The 17,453-nt window shown below is 42.6% G+C and overlaps 1 protein-coding gene across 3 annotated transcripts in view; it reads left to right on the top strand.

Moving 5' to 3' along the window:
* Positions 1-17,015, top strand: part of LOC146184459 (aurora kinase C-like) — a 172,705-nt gene extending 155,690 nt beyond the window's left edge. For all 3 annotated transcript variants that reach the window (XM_084609393.1, XM_084609394.1, XM_084609395.1), the window contains 2 exons: positions 53-284; positions 16,822-17,015. In XM_084609393.1, coding sequence (XP_084465519.1) covers positions 53-284; positions 16,822-16,926 — 337 coding nt within the window. In that variant the 3' untranslated portion in view covers positions 16,927-17,015. The remainder of the gene's footprint in view (positions 1-52; positions 285-16,821) is intronic.
* The last annotated feature ends 438 nt before the right edge of the window (positions 17,016-17,453 follow it).

Consider the following 17,453-nt stretch of genomic DNA (forward strand, 5'->3'; position numbering starts at 1 on the left):
TGGTTGGGACACATTTAAAATGCGCGCATATTGAATCTAGCAATATGTGCAGGCGGAACACACTGTGCGGCACCGCGGAGTACTTGTGCCCGGAGATGCTCCACATGACAACCTATGACGAGAAGATCGACTTGTGGTGCTTAGGCATACTCATCTATGAAATGCTCGTAGGCTACACGCCTTTTGAGTCGGCCACAGCATCGGAAACGCAGCATCGTATCAAAAGAAGTCCAGTGGTATTCCCTGCAAATCTCTGCCGCCAAGCTTGTGACGTAATGAAAAAGGTGAGCATGAGCACGCAACCTCTCGTGTAGGTGGCTGTAGTTTGTATCCACGCTTGTCCGCAAGAATGATGCACTTGTGCTGCATCTGCAGTAGGGCTCACTTAATGCGAGACTGTCAGTTGCGTTTATCACGTTCCTTGATCACAGGGAGATAACGTTACTTGAAAGGTTCGTAATAACTCATCTTTCCCTATTACAACCAAAAAACCAGTACGGCAAAACTGCCGTTCCCTATTTAATGAACTCTTGCCTTCGTCTGCTGCCTAAAGCTTGCCAACATATTTTCAGCCCTCCACCTGTTTTAGGGACTCCACCTAGCTACTTACGAAATGAGCTTTAACAGAACTAGCCTATGTCAAACTGCGCATATGCGATCCTTAAGCAGGATATGAGGATGCAGCGAAGAATACAGTTGAAAGCACGATGCGAGAGAATGTATTATTTGTATTGTATGTGGACGGCCTCCACATCGCGGGAACTTAACCAATTGAGCAGGCTACTCGCGCTACGCATGTCAAGTGATATACCATGCAGATCCAACTGATTAGCGAGGATGGCACGGTATATCCCGTGAATGGCTCTCAATTTCAGAGGCCAACGTTATATGATCAAACTCGTGCAAAATTACGCTTCCTAAGCTGCCGCTCGCAAATACTCACCGCGCTTCTGCTTGAAAGAAAAACCCCTCTGTAGCTGCGAATGCATTGCTCGACATTGAAAGCCGTTGGCTAGCGCTGGCATGCCGGCTTCTCGCTTTCCTTTTGCTGGGAGTGCAGGAATGTCACAGAAGTGAGGAAATGCACGCTGGTAGGAAGGTCGTGGTTTTCTACTCGAGCTTCCTCGTTCGCTTCACCTGAGTTGTGCTTTCTGGTCATTCGTTGAAGCTGAGATGCAGTGTATTTACCCTAATGCATTTTGGACGGCACCACCCTCACTCGTACTATACGAGCGTTCGTTTTATCTGTGGTCATTATAAGTCGACGGGCTGACTACGGTGAAAGCCCAGCCCTTTTTCTCCTTATTCCTGCTACGCCTTTCGCCTAGCAATGCTGACACTGTTTCACAGCTAGTAGATAGCAAGCAAGCATATATGTCTGTGTGAAAAAGCATCAAGCCACAAACGTTACGTACGCTAGAACTGCAGTCATGTGAACCATCGTAGTATTACATCTCAAGTTTTGTTGCATACAAATGTTCACATTATCATGGGAGACAGACGGGCAGCCGATGCAATTCTGACATTTTATTCTTATGAAATAAACCTCTAAATTCCCATGTTAGGCGATCGTGATGGCGAAAAGGTAGGTTATTGTGAAAAAAGCGGTTAGCCGCCTTGTTTTTATTTTTTTTTCTTTACTTTTTTTTTGCTTTTTTAAAGGTCTTGCAATTTGCAGTCATGAGAAAAAGTTGTATATAACCCTCAGCCGGTGACCGAGCTAGGGAAAACTGCATCTCAGTGCCGTCTACCGACAGCGACAGGGGCAGCGACAGCTACAGACGCGTCAGGATAAAATGGAGCACCGCCATGATTGTCTCAATTTCAGATAGCTGTTGCCATATGAAGTTGGAATGCAGTTTTCACGAACTCCGTCGCCGGCTGTGTGTTGTATACGACTTTTGCTCACGATTGTACAGCCACGTGCAAGTGTAGGTTGGATGAAAGGCCCCCAAATACTCCTGCAATCCTTTAGACGGACATTATTACGTTGGCTTGGTTTTTGGCCTTTAAGTCTGAAAGCGACTCAGGCTCTGAGAAAGGCCGCAGTAGAGGGCTCCGGATATTACGACCACCAGGGTTCTTTAACGTGCACAGACATCACACAGCACATCTAACTTTTCGCCTCCATGGGAAAGCGGCCACGCGGCCGAGATTCCATCCCGCATCTCTGAGCACAGAAGAGGGCGGCTTAACCATTACACCTCCGAGGCGGAATTTCACACAACTGTCTGTCTGTTCAACATATCCCTTAGCAAATGATAAAGGGAACTCAGACCATACATGGCAAAATTACTTTTGAAAAAGAATTAAATTTCGTTTCTAATGATTTGCTGAAAGTCGTAAACATGTAATTAAAATACATTTCTAGTTACTTCTGCGAAAAGTAACGGAATTACATTACAATTTGTTGTGTTGAGCCATTCCATTACTTTTAAGTTACTTTGTAGTTTTTATCTATGCGAAAACTAAGTAAAGCGAGTAAAGAAAACAACTTCTCTCCAGACGCGACGCACACATTTTTCCGTATTCCCACCAAATTCGGCCCCAGGCTACTATTCCCTCCCTGTTTCCTACAGCACGTGTCATTACAAAAGTAAGAGAATAAGAGCAGAAACGTGGTCGAAAGCCGCTGGCCCAGAGGTGCTTCCGCGGTTTGAAGTCCCCGAAGAAGCTAGGTTATTTACTGCTTCCTTAGTCCCAAGAACCGACCTCGATGCCTGGCGCTCAGTAATGCTCAGGCCATGGACCCTTCAGCTTGCAACCCCCACCCCCCCTGCCCTCTCTGATTCCGTGAATACAAATATAACCAGGCACCAGCGAGACCCAGCTGACGCTAGCGCTCCCAACTAGTTTCGAACTTCGACCGTCTTGCGCCACCTATAGGACAGCCGCAGTAAGTGGTTCGGCTACACAGTACACAAGAGACCTCAGGCGCAGAGTTCTGCATCTCCTTTCTCCTTCTTGTCTCCTTTCTTTGTTATGCTTCATTTTTCCGACCCGTTACGCTGGCCCAGGTTTACCGTACGTCGTTCCTGCTTTCGTGTCATTCTAGTGTTGTCTATTGAAAGATAATAGTGCCCTTTAGTGAAAGTAATTTTGAAAGAAATTAGGTTTTTTACTGCCAAATTATTGCCCAAAAGTTTTTCATGCAGTAATTCATTATTAAAAAGTAATACATTAGTAATTTACCAGACGGGAAAAGTAATTAATTACAATAACATTACTGATAAAGTAATTAAATTACAGTAATTTTATTACTGTAATTCAATTACTGCCACGTATGACTCAGACACAACTGCAAGCGCGCAGCTTACAAAACTCGAATTTGTGAATAATATTACAAAAACAGGGCTGTTGTGCATTACATACCCAAGCAGCACACCAGCATTGGTCCAACAATGGTTCATCACTGGAAAAGAATGGCATCAATATTGGACTGATATTGGCATTTGGGCATTTTACTACATTCTCCATTCTTGGACCATCTTTCGTTCCAAGATTGGTCCAGTGTTCAACCAAGCTGGAGCCACCAATGTAGGCACAATATTAGACTTTCCATTCATGCACCATGATTCTTGCCAATACTGTCCAGCATTATACCATCATTGCATTACCAATATTTGTTTAATACCAGCTATTCCATTGATGGCCCATTGTCAATGCCAATATCATACCAATGGTTAGCCATTGCAGGTGCACTGGCTACTCCATTCATGCCGCATATTGTCGATACCAATATTAATCCAATGGTTTGAGCACACCGGCTACTCCATTCATGTGCCATTGATGATGTCAAGATTACACATTTTGTGGCACTGCCTGTGCAGGCCATAAAATGCAGCCTTTTTCATTCTAGCCATATTCGTGACAGCACATCGAACTTGCTGGGACAATGTTGGCCTTTCAAATAGGAGTGGCCATATAAATTCAAATTGTTGCTCATGAGCAACCAGTAGGTATTCACAAAACAAGGGCATGGTTCACAAAAAGATAATATTTATTGCAATTGTTACTATAGACGGCAGTTGTTACTAGCCAGCGCTGAGGGCACACACAGCAGCAGTTAGCGGGGCAGTGGCAGGGTTGGTCAGGGCAGGGCGGGCTCTCGGGAAGTGGAAGGGGCCAGGGAGCTGGAGGGCACATTCATAGGCGTAGTGAGGAGGCTGACCCTGCAATTGCATTCACAGGTGGCATGCCTGGTTCGCCAGGGGAGGTTTCAGCATAACGCCTTTTTCTTCCACCCCCCCTGTCACAGGAACCAGGCAGCCACCTGCGAATAAATGCGTGTGCCTCCAAATCGTCCACCCCAACTTTTTCGCAAATGGCACAAAAACAATGAGGAAACAAAATTTACAACACTATTACGAGGCATATAAAATCGCGCGCATTATTTTAGGAAGATGTAGAAAATTCCAGGATTCATGTACCGAAATTTATGGTCAATGAGAAACACTATACTGATGAGTTCCAGACTAGTTTCAGCTGCCTTAGGTTTATTAGGATGAAAGACGCACATACATTGCATAGCATGTGCCCTGTTGCATTTTGATCGCCTCCACAGCAATACGGCTGAGACAGCCAGTGTTTCATCCCACACTAGGAATTAGTGCTTGATTATCGGCTGTCTCCGCATATCACTGGCGCGCTAGTTTTTTGCCGCTCCTACGCTTTCTGCGATGTGCAAACAGTTTATACTAATAATCGTTACCAAGAGAATGTTCGGCGACCATTTTCATTTTTTTTAAATGGCTAGATATAATATACACAAGCGATCTAAGCCCACGACTGCTGCACTGGCCGCTGGTTAGCTGATATACGCTTTTGACTGGTTTTGTGGGTAGTTCACTTAAACGGGAGCTCACTTAAACGGGTAGCTCACAGGTGCATCATTTTTACACATATACTGCTTGTCCAAGCAAATTTGATCCAAGGGATAAAAAAAAAACATTTCGGAGGCAGGCAAAGGAAACCAGATATGTATTGCTGGAAGCTACCTTGAGCGCCACAGAAAAGGTTTTGTTTGGAATCCTTATTGACATTATTTACCTAAATTCCAGATTAATGCCTTACACAATAAATGGTGTTGCTACTTTGAAGAGTACCGGCACAATACACGTTTGAATATTTGTGATAAAGAACCCTCACGTCTGCATTTTGAACGCCAGATACAATAGAAAACCACGAAAATACAGAAATCTGATTCCCGGACAATACAATTGAGGACTTGGCTTGGCTCGACAGCCCTGTGTAGCGTTAGAACTACAAGTTGCCTATGGTTTCTTCGTCCGCGCCAGCACATCGTCTAACAAGACTGTATTTGTATTTTACAGCTGAAAAATACTGTTAAACTCATTTATATCCTTACCGCTTTATAGTCATTAGCCGCATTGCAAAGTTCGGCGCGCTCATTGTAACTCGAGCCTTCATGTGCGCCAAAGGGCCGACGCGAAGCAACCATCGCCAGCATATCACCCTTACTCATGCATGGGGCTAGCAATCTTAGCGGCAGGTTGTTTTGTCCGCTCAAAATCATGTTGTGAGCAGCACAGTTGAGGTGCGCGAATGGGCTGGTAACGGTTTCGGTATCTACATAACCCGGAATTTATCTACAGCTGGAAAAAAAGGTACACATGAGGTTTCTAACCGCAAATATTGAAACAGGGGTTTCCGAACGTGCTCACCGACTCTGTAAGTCCTATTTATTGTCTAAAGTGAATATTTAGTACTTGAAGCGAATAACCTCACTTCCCCACGTAAAAAAATAAAAATTTTCTGCGCTGTCCTAAGTGGCTGCCAGCAATGCACCACCGGTTTCCATCGTCTGTTTCTAATGGTTTATTTATAACCCTTGGCTCAAGCTATGGGGCGCAGCAGGTGTAATGTAGCTTGAGTAAAACCTGCAAGAGATCATATATATGGGTAGATTTGTAAGGTTTACAGATTTCACTTACAAATTCTACAGGAATCGCGTCACTGCGGCCTTTCTTTAAAATTGACACGTAATAGCGCTATATTCGTGGCTAAAATAAAGTAATCAACGCATTAATTCAGCTTAGCAAATGCAGCTGTAACAGAAAGTGAGGGCTGGCTACACCTAAGGTGTGCCTAGCTTTCTAATTTTCTTAGATGGCACAACCGTTCGAAATATGGCATATTAAAAAAATGCCCTTGATATTGGCTTTCTCACAGCGTATTATGGGTGCCTTAGATAAGAAACATAATCGAGGTCCATCTTTCGTTTCCAATGAAATTCTTATATGTGGTGGGCAAGTATCTAGACACAAAAGAATTAACCTTAGTTTTTCAAGATACGCGTAGTTTCCTCGAAAAAAAAAAAACAATTGTATGGTACATCTCTAGAGGTAGAAAACGCTGTTTTTGCCATTTCAAAATGTTGCAAGTTTGGATACCATGATTTTGTCATCTGCTCTTTTTTACTCACTAAATATATGCATGTTTTATATTTACAAACACTATTAGAAACCTATTTTGTTTTTGCAGTTGTGTTATTAAAAAATCGCAAACTTTTCTTCAGGAGCGATACGCTGCGAAAATATTCATTTTTAACCTTATGTACTGGCATATGATGCATTAGGTTGGTTGCACTAAATATGTTTTCACTTCCTGACGCATGTTTTTAATTCCAGGCAGTATCTGGAGCTCCAGACCACTAGGTGTGTTCTCCACAACGCATCAAAATTGCTCAGAATTCGAAAACAGCAGTAAAGGGCAAATTTGCTGCAATTAAAAAAAGATCATCTTCGATTTTCATTCAAATCCGTCTCAAAAATCTTCAGTACCTCAAAAATATCACGGACTAAAAAGTGTTGCGTTATACTGTTTAAAAATATAACATTAAATATTAAACCAAGTGCTTGTGCTGAAAATGGCCAAACTCAGCCTGCATTCTTGCAAGATCCAATAATATCTTGGCACAGAAACTATTTTTCTACATTATCTAGGTTCCATTCATTATTTCTGAAAAAATTTGAAGCTCTAGATTTGTGTGTGTATCTGCATATTATTTTGAAATTGGACAAAAGTAAGAAAATGGTAAAATAAGGAAAACTGATTAGAATTGAAGAAACGGCCGCAACATCAATTTTTATCAAAATCTGTGGAAACAATGCAAAGTACTTTGTTAATTTGAGTCACTAAATATATTGAATTCTGCAAAATGTAATATTAGAAATATAAAAATGCTTGTTTTTGTTCTATAGATGTGCTTATATCGCTCCCCCTTATGGAATAGGCATCAAAACTTCAATTTAGTATTTGCTTAATTTAGTAACATTTTACCTTAAGTAAAATTTAAAACATTGTCAGCGCTTAACACCGTTTTTCTGCTTCTGGGACAAATACTTAATATAGCTTAAAATGGTATTAATTCACTATTTCTGTCAATTTCATGGCAGAACGCAAGTGAAGGCTGAACTTTTTCTCTTTCCTGCATTCTTTTTATTGCTAGGTGCAATAGTATTCAATCTAGGTTATTAATATATTATTCCATTTGTCAGCTTTGACCACCACTAACAATACTATATTTCTGAAGATGATTTTTCAATGTGTAGTTTTTATAATTACAATCTTAAGCAAATCGCTTTCCAGCATAACTTTTGGTGGCGTTACAGAGAACACACATAGCAGCTTAGAGCTCCAAATTCTGCCTTAAATTAACAATATGACCTGCGTAATAAACACAGAATATTTTAGTGCAAACAACGCAATGCGTCACGCCAGTATGTAAGGTTGAACATTAACATTTTTGTAGCGCGTTGTTCTTGAAGCAAAGTTTGCGATTTTTTACTAAATCAACTGCATCAATGAAACACACTTTTAATACTTCTTATACAAGTAAACGTTACCCAAATGCGGTGAGTAAAAAACAGTGGATGACAAAATTTTACGCAACCAGCCGGCCTCCAAACGTGCAACTTTTTGAAACGACAAGAACGGCGTTTTCCAGCTTTAGTGATAGGCGTTTTTTTTTTTTCGAGAATACTACGCCGCATCTGGCAAACCTAAGGGTCATTCCTTTGTGTCGAGACATTAGCCCACGACATATGAGAATTTAATTAAATAAATGGTCATGGCACCACGATTACTGTTCCTGTCCGAAGACATCCATATTTGTTTTCATTTCGTCTCTTCAACAGGCTGGTTCAGCCAATGCGGTGAATAAAAATATCATCGCATATATTAAACATTTTCGCGCTATACGTTATACCTAAAGCTACCTATATTGTCACAACTGTCATACATTATTTGTAGCTGAAACATTACAAAAGGGATTCGATTGCAAATTGTTCGCTAGTTAAATAGACGTACGAGATGACATACGTATACTTTGTAGAATACAATTTAGGAAAGAGCAGATACAAACTACAGGCGAATAATGCTATGATATGGAGCATATGTATTACTCCGGTTAATAGTAAAAACATCAACTTTTAACATAATAATATATTCGACAAACTATTGCATGCTCACATAGGAAGACAATTAATGAGCTCATCCACGCATCTAATGTCTATGGGCATTAGACGTGTGGATGACTTCGTTTTATTCTAATTCGTGCGTCACTCAAAATAATTGAACGAGAAAAAAGTTAATGTCTACACAATTTTCAGTGAGTATACCACAAATTATACTAAGGTGCTTCACATATGTCACATCACCTAGCAAGTGAAATGGGATAACAGAAGTAATCAGACTCTAACCCTGATCAGAATTTCGCTTTTGCACCATCTTTGTAAGTTTTTAGGCAGGCTTTTCCACTGATTATCCGCTTCTTTATACCCCTGCCACCCACAAGACACAAATCTTCTGGGGGTATACCGAACTGTTGGTTTTCGCACCAGTGATACAACTTAAACCATCCATCTATACGTAGAAAACACTCTCGATGCACACCTAAAAAAAATGAAAGCATGTATGTGTAGGTGAAATCATTCACCGGCGATTTAATAATATGATTTGAACAATAAAATCAAAGGATCACACTCCAAGTAACAAAAAAGTGGTGGAGAGATAGGAATTGAAGCAATGAAAGGCGGTTGCTTTCTGCAAAAAGCCAATAGCAAGAGGTCCACCGTCTATAAGAATAGGCAATAAAAATAAGGCATATTTAAAGGTGCATGCAGCAGTTACAGTGATGCAGTGCTACCTTTTTTTAGGCAGGCTTTTCCGCTGATTTTCTTCTTCTTTATTGCCCTTCCAACCACAGGACACATATCTTCTGGGGGTTGTCGGTTTTCGCACCAGTGATATAACTCAATCGATCCACTTCTACGTAAAAAACGCTCCCGATGCGCATCTAAAAAAATGAAAGCATGTATGTGCAGGCTAAATCATTCACACATGATAAAACAATGTGATTTGAACAATGAAATCAAATGATCACACCCAGAGCAACAAGAAAGTGGTGGAGAGATAGAAATTGAAGCAATGAAAGACGGTTGCTTACTGAACAAAGCCTATAGTAAGAGGTCCTGCGTCTATAAGAATAGGCAATAAATTAAGGCGCGTTTATAGGTGCATGCAGCAGTTAAAGTGATGCAGTGTTACCTTTCTGTTTCACTGCAGTGATTGGTATAAATATTACAGCAATTGCTAGGCATCTCAGGTAACCCCATTGAAAACTTCCTCCAAGGTACCGAGGAGCAGTGGCGTGTTATTTGCAGCTGTTAACGGAAAGACAGGCTATCCTATGAGTGCATGCACATTTCCTCCTTTTTGTATACTTGAATAAAAGCGACTGAACAGTGAGTGTTGTAAGAGGTGCAGCGTCCCTAGGAATGGGGAACAAAATTAAGTTTTAGTAAACAGAGGTACAAAAAGAAGCAAATATGCCTGCAATAATAGCATGATGGCCTACCTTTTGATCAACAGCTGTAAACAACCTGTCACTGCCAGTCGGTTCTTTAGATAGGCTTATCAATGCCAGAGCTTAAAGCTAAGAGCAATATGAGTAATGTTTATTGCGGTCACGGCCGTAAACAATTCTAGCGGAACACTCCATTACTGTAACTATTCAACCGTCCATTTGTACATATCGTTCATTAAAGAACCATGCACATCATATTAAGTTGCTCTTTTCTACTCCCAAATGATTTCCTATAGAATTAGAATACGTGGATCGCTGCTTCGGTTTCAACATTCTTGCACGATGGCTATGGCGTGCACTTCATGCATACGGTACGGCACGTGAGGTACAAAGAGCTGTAATTGCCGAACAGGCGGACCTGACTTCCTGTCCCATTTCGCCTGAAAGTGCGCGCCGTCATCGAGCGCTTCGCGAGCAATATATTTCGGACGATATGGTTGCCTCATACCGGCCGTCAATGTTTTGTACATTGTGTCCCGCGTGCACGTTGTTTACTTTGCAGTGACAGGGACGCAGTGCACACACGGCTGATGTGCCTTTTTGCTTGTATTGTTATTTTCCCCCGCCCTCGAAGGGCGTCTGCGAAATCGCTCTCCTATTGTCGCCGCTTTCTGATAACGCCCTCACCTGAAGGCACGTGCTCAGAAGGGGGGCGTCGATTAAGAAAATTTTGAAAAGGGGCTCACTTGCGCTGTTCACGGCTTTCAATTCCTCAATATGATATTAACCATTATAAAAGTGGAGGTTCATTATGACTTAATTATAGCCTAGTCATCAAGCGGCATCACGCACATGTCTGCCCCACTGTAAAATTCGCTTGCACAGACGGCACGAACAGTTTTCAAAACTTTGTTTGTACATCTGAAAACAAAAAACTGCCCTTAACTCTTAACAAAATCCAAAAACTGTGTGAACATGGCTTCCTGCGCGCAGAAGAGAGGCTGTCCAAAATATATGTACAAAGCCGGGCGCATAGTATCTGGTTACTAATTGATAGCGGCGCGCTGCACAGTCAAAAAACTGCGCAAATGGCTGCCTGCAGTGTTCTGTCACGTGTTGGTGGCATACACACCTGTTACGCACGGCTCCTCTATTTTCGGCGCAAATGTTATTCATATCGCAGCCAGCAAATAAGTCCACGCAGTTGCTTGCATGTAACCCGGACGAAAATTCGCTTAGTTCTTGAAGTCATGCTTCGCGCAGTTGTTTCGAGGAGAATAAGGAAAGAGAACATTTGGGACTGGTAGGAGATTATATAGAACCAATTATGAAGCAATGGCATGCTGCAAAGATATATACTCACGGTCTAAGATGACGGCGTTCACTGAGTCTGATAATGCCGATGGTATCCCGCCGTTGCTGTAATCCGTACTCCGGCGACATTTCACAGCTCAGCTATTCACTGATATGTAGCAAGCACCAACCGGAGCACATGCACATGTGTATAGGTGCAAGAGAAAATTATGCACAGCACAATGAAAAACAAAATTAATGAGGGAAGAAATTAAAGAAAGGTTTAAGAAGCTGTCACAAGTCTTGTAGCGTCTCCAACAAGCTCTGATATGAACGCTTCGGGAGGAGGCCGCACAGCAGCGCAGCTGGGGATGCTGTCTGTTGTGTTTTGCACGTAGACGCGTAGGCGAGGGGGAACAACGACCCGCTCAACCAGCGCGTGATTCCCGCCGCGGTGTTGTGTTCGCAAGGGCTGCGCGTGGGAACGAAAGACCAACGACCCTCTCAACATTCCATTCGTCCTTTACCCAGCCCTCTTCTGCTTGCACCGGCCAGCCGTGACTTCGGACCGTGCCGATGAGCGGCCGCCAGCGCGCACCGCTCGAGTCGAGTTCTAATAAATAGTTTTGTTCTGTGTGTTCGCAAACGCATTGTTTCTTCAAGCCAACCACGGACAAACATTTTCTAAAAAAATAGAAAGCCTCCCCATCTACCATCCACATTCTTGCGTAAATCCATACAGCTGGTGCATCGACAAATGCGCGCGTCCCCTCCCTTTCGCCACCTATGATCGAACAAAGGATGGTCGTTCGACCTTTTATATCTACTTCAAAATATTATATACTGTTGCGTGATGACTGATCAATAATGTCAAAGAGGCGGAGTTCCGAGCTTCTCTTCTATTCTGGCCAAATTTGGTTATAGATTATACAAATTATGCTCAAGTTAGCTAGCTGAAAATTATCCGACTAAATATATACATGTTTTTATTTGTATTCAGTTAATGTTCGCTTTTCGGGTATGAGTAGATGTTTTTATAAAAATTCTAAACATCGGCCCAGGAAACGAAAATTTTCTAATTTGCAGGCCTTTATTTCAGAAAAGGTTCATGGTAGAGCAGCAATAATTCCACAATATGTTCTCAGCATAATTATCCGCAAACAGCTAAAGCTCATATTTTTATGACATTTGGATACAGAGATACGATCGCGCTAATTTACAGAAAACAGCGAACATTGAAAATTTTTAGGAAAACAGAAACAGTTTTCACATTGTTTAAACTTTTTCCACCTATTCTACACTACCTCAGCTTTCAAAACCATTAAAACACCTTGCATAATTTTGTTGCGCAAGTAATTATGGCCACATCGATAAAGCCTTTGTCCAATTATAGCGCACCGCGCTGTTCTGAACATTCTACGGAATTTGTGAATTGTTCAAGGTTTTTAAATTTTGGCATATAATTTTGTAACAGGGAGAAATATATTTACAAAAGAGGATTAAAGATATATACATTGAGGAACAGCCAAGGAGCCAGGCTACGAGGGCCGCCCATTCGACGCACTTCTTTTTCTTAATCTTCCACAAACGAGAGCGCCACTTCGTCCTCATCATTCTCCAGCTGTAACAATATTTCTTCGCTCATGTTTTGTCTCGACTTCGCAAATCGACGGTGACAGACACAGCAATGAATGATTCAGAATCAATTTTGTGCGCGTCGAGGTGCTGAAGCGCTGTGGCATCAGGCAACACACAGACGTTTTTCGCAATCACCTTCACCATAACGCGGATTGCACAAAAAGACGATAACGTTCAATGAGCAAGCAACGTATTCCAAATCATTTTAGTAGAATGAAAGAATTGGAAAGGGCATGGAAAACTGCCTCATTAAAACAGTGTTTGTAGGCTGCATTCGTTTTTTCGAATGACTCGACAGCGCACATTATTTTCATTCCTGTACAGTTTTTTTTTTATTCCTTTGCCACCGCCTAGCGCGGTTGGAATGGTCAAACTCTAAACTAATAGGCGGAAAAAACTATTTTTTTTTGTTTATTGGCGATATATATGTTGTGCGCCATATAAATGTACCGGGGCCTTCATGCTCGCCGTCTGCACGAAAAACTGTCATTTTTTTTTACCACCGCGTGAATGCCCAAAACTAAAATGGTAACCTCGCGAGTCTTCCGGCTTTTCATTTTCCAGTGATTGCGTCTAGAAAGTACACACATCGTATTCGGTCCTTTCTCCAGGTAAACAGACGATGCTGCGTGTAGTTCCTTATGGATAATACAAAAGCACTAGAACAAAAACATCGCTGAGAAAATGGTCATTTGTTTCTTCAACTTGAGGCATCGTTTTCCTTCTCGGCAATGAAAAAGCTACCTTCTAATCACTAATTTAATGTCACATGAACATGCTATGGCGACACGATTTCGTTTTTATGCGCGTTCTCACTGACAACTGGATTTGTACTGTAGGTTACGTATAGATGCAGGGATGTAATCGGCGTCCAATACAGGCATATTGGGTCGTGAGTGCTAGCCGGTCTGGGGTATACTTATGTGGTCGCACGGTCGTGCTATAATTAGATATAATTGTGCGACAAGCATATGCGCCTGCGACAAAATCTGCATGCATGCCAATAGGCTAAAACCATAAACACATATAGCTGACCCCCAAAAATGCGCCGCATATGAGCGCACCGAAAAGACGAATCCAGACAGTTGCAGCGGTACGTGCTTGAATGCGTTATATTAATTGTCGTCCCGTGCGTGGTACTTGGTGAGGTCCGAACGATCGGCTGAAATGTTGTCGGAATTAAATGCCGCGGTTTGGCGTCCAGCGCACGTGTATTCAACCATAAAAATGGAGAATTTGTTTTGATTGAATGGTCAACGGAAAATATTCACTTCGGCAGCCCATTAAAGCTGTGTTTTTAGGATGGCAATGACATTTGCGAGATCAGGGGAAAAAGTGGTCCATCGTGGGCAGTTTTCATACAGGGATAGCTAATACTGGAAAAACACAAGACAAATTGCAATGGTCCATTACAGCCAGTTTAAAACAACGGAACGGTCAACGTCGGAAGAACACAGGACACCTTGGTCCATTGTAGCCAGTTTTAAAAACTGAACGGGCAACGCCGGAAGAACACTGGACAACATGGTCCATTGTAGCCAGTTTTAAAAAAGGAACGGCCAACGACGGCGGAACAATGGACAACTTGGTCCATTGTAGCCATCTTTAAAAAACTGAACATCCAATACTGGAAGAACAGAGGATAACATTGTCCATTGTAGCCATGTTTAAAAACCGGAACATCCAATGCCGGAAGAACACAGGACAACTTGGTCCATTGTAGCCAGTTTTAAAAAACGGAAAACCCAATGACGGAGGAAGGCAGGACAGCTTGGCCCATTATAGCCAGTTTTAAAACCCGTGCGACCATTATTGGAGGAACAACGGCAATCTCGGTCCAACATAGACATTCTGTATGTACGGCAGTGCCAATATCGGGAACTCACTGTACATCTTGGCCCAAGCTAGCCAGTGTTGGCTACTGGCAGCGCCAACACTGGGAGAGCACTGGCTAGACTGGGCCATTGTTGGACATGTGTTGACTGGCATGTCCTATGTTGGGAGCATGCTGGTTAGGCTGGCCCAATGTAGGGCCACTGCTTGCCGTTGTACTTACAACATTGGCCCAATGCTTTGTGCTGCCTGGGTATCAGGTCTCCGTTGTACACGGAGGCAACATCTGGTTAACTTTATATGGTCAGAAAACACAACTCTAGCCCCATATTGATGGGACACATTTCTTGTGTTCTGGGATAGTTGGTGCTGATAAGAGATGACAGCAACCTTTTTGTCATCAAAGATCACTATGTTGAACGGCCTCAAAATCGAGATTAGATACCTTTGTTAACTTCCGAGGAACCTCTGCTATTACCGGTACCGAATACCTTTGTTCGCGCAGCTTTTCACCCTGTAGCACAGTCGTATGTCCGACTGACTGAAAACAAGAAATTATTTCCGCACGAAGGCACCCTTTTACAATTCCATTTCTCCATTTTTATAGTGGCCTTATTACAATACTATAAAACTGAAAAATGGAACAGCAATTGCGTACCTTTTCATAGAATTACTATAGTCTTGCTTCCATTCAGTGAAATTTATGTACTGCGTTACAGGTTAAAACGCTGCGCGCACCTGGGTATCCGGTGTTGGTAATAGCAGCGGCTCCTCAGAAGTGAACAAAGGTTACCTTATCTCAATTTAAATTCGTTCAACGTAGCGATCTCTGTGATGTCAAGAAGGTTGCTGTCGTCTCTTGTTAACACTAACCACCACAGAAAACTAGAAATGTGTCCCATCGCTATGGGGCTACATTTTTTTCGGTCCTTTAATAGTTGACGAGGTGTTGTGTCTGCGTTCAGCAGAAATCTGATATGCGACACCATAGCAGCCCCTTCGTTTGCAATACCATTCATAAATCAGCCTTTGTACCCTGTGTGAGTGAGGTTGTGCATGCGTTCCTCTGTCATGTGGTAAGGTATATATTATAAAGGCGGGACGATGTGTAAACGTCGGTCTGAAGGAAAGTTTGGAGACCTCGTCATCCGGCGCATACACTCAAGTCGCTGTACATTGCAGCAACCGTAACAAAGAAAAAATATAATAGAAAAAAAAAGAAGATAAACAAGGCTGCTATCGACTTCTTTTACAAACTAACATTGATTTTAATTATCACGTTCGTCTCGCACATAAAGTTTCGGATGCTTAGTTACTTTATCTGAAAAAGGCAATAGAATCAGCCAGCTTCTTGTATCTCATGCTTGATTTGAACATTTTATCTGGGCAAGGCTTGATATGTAATGCTAGGTTTTTTGACAAGGTTGTAATGTTTGCGCAGGTACTTTTGTTTGTGGTTCGATGGTGCTTCCTTTGGCTGTTTGCTGTAGCGCAGTAAAGATATTTCAACCACTTTATGAAATGTGTTCGTATGCCTCTTCTTAAAGAACAGTAAATTTTCAAAACAGTTTTGGCCGTATTCTGCTTTCATGGAAGATGTATAAAGGCACGCTCACACTAGCGGGAAAACGCGCAACGCTGGACGTTTTCCGCGCGCCGCTTCCCGCAGAAGCCGGGTTTTATTTCCCGCAGGCTGACTTGTTTGGCATTCTGGGGAGCGATGGAGTCGGGAGCTATTTTTCCCGTCACGCAGAAGTGATTAAGCCAATTGGAACCGGCCGCAGACCGTGATGTCAGTCTAAGTTCAATGACCCCCCGGCTGCTCGAATGATGGGAGCAGCGCTGGTGCCACAGCCGCCTGTTCACTTGTGCGTGAGAAAAGGGCGCGCTTCATGTCCTTCAGTAGAACTTTTTGTTCGGCTAGTTGGTACTAACTCTTCCCTTCTTTCTCTTCTTTGATGTCACGTAACTACCATTTCTCGCTCCGCTTGCTTTCGCCGCCTCCGCATTCCTCGACAAACGCAGCGGGAAAACGTAGTATGAGCGTCCTTCAGAAGCCGCTGCTGGAAGTTTCTGGCTTTCCGGGTTTTCACAAAAAGAGGCAAGCAGAACTATGGGAAGAATTGTTGGGAAAGTCAAATATTCGAGGGTGAGGTGGGTTGCTATAATCTGGAAAATGATGTTCCTGTGTAAATATGGTATCGACTGCAAAATATTTTTTTCCACAGCTTCTGCAGAAACATCCTATGGACCGGATCAACCTGGATGGCGTTCTGAGGCATCCTTGGGTAAAGAGAAATGCTGACACTACTGTGGAGTGTAAAACTTTGTGAAAGACGTTTCCCAGGATGTTCTGCTATTACTGGCCACTCATGAACATGTGCATTAAAGGCTGCACTCCACAGTCTTGGAGCGAGTTAAAGTGCGAAGTTTCAGACCTTCAATTTGTGCTTTTCGTGCATTGATGCTAAATGTACACAGTTTGTATGGGACGTCATATAATTAGTTTGGTTTTATGAGATTTAAAGTTCCAAAGCAACTCAGGTTATGAGAAACGAAATAGTAGAGGGTTTGGAACATTCAACCACGTGGGTTCCTTTAACGTGCACTGAGAGGTCACATCCTGCACCGTAAACCGGCCTCCATAGTTTGTGCGCATCTGTAGGTTTCGTCTTTACGGTGTATTTTCGAAGGGAATAAGATGCGTGTACGTCACTGAGCTGACTTGCTTGGTGCAGCGGGAAATACCACTAAGCTGTACATTCGCCGTCATACTATGAGCAACTTGTGCGGTTTACTTGAGCTCGCTGAGAGTCGCAGCTTCCGATGTGCGGCGACCTTGGCTCACAGAAGTCCTACA

The sequence above is a fragment of the Amblyomma maculatum genome, chromosome 7, assembly GCF_055883805.1.
Source record: "Amblyomma maculatum isolate TAMU_Amacu chromosome 7, ASM5588380v1, whole genome shotgun sequence".
Classification (NCBI taxonomy): domain Eukaryota; kingdom Metazoa; phylum Arthropoda; class Arachnida; order Ixodida; family Ixodidae; genus Amblyomma; species Amblyomma maculatum.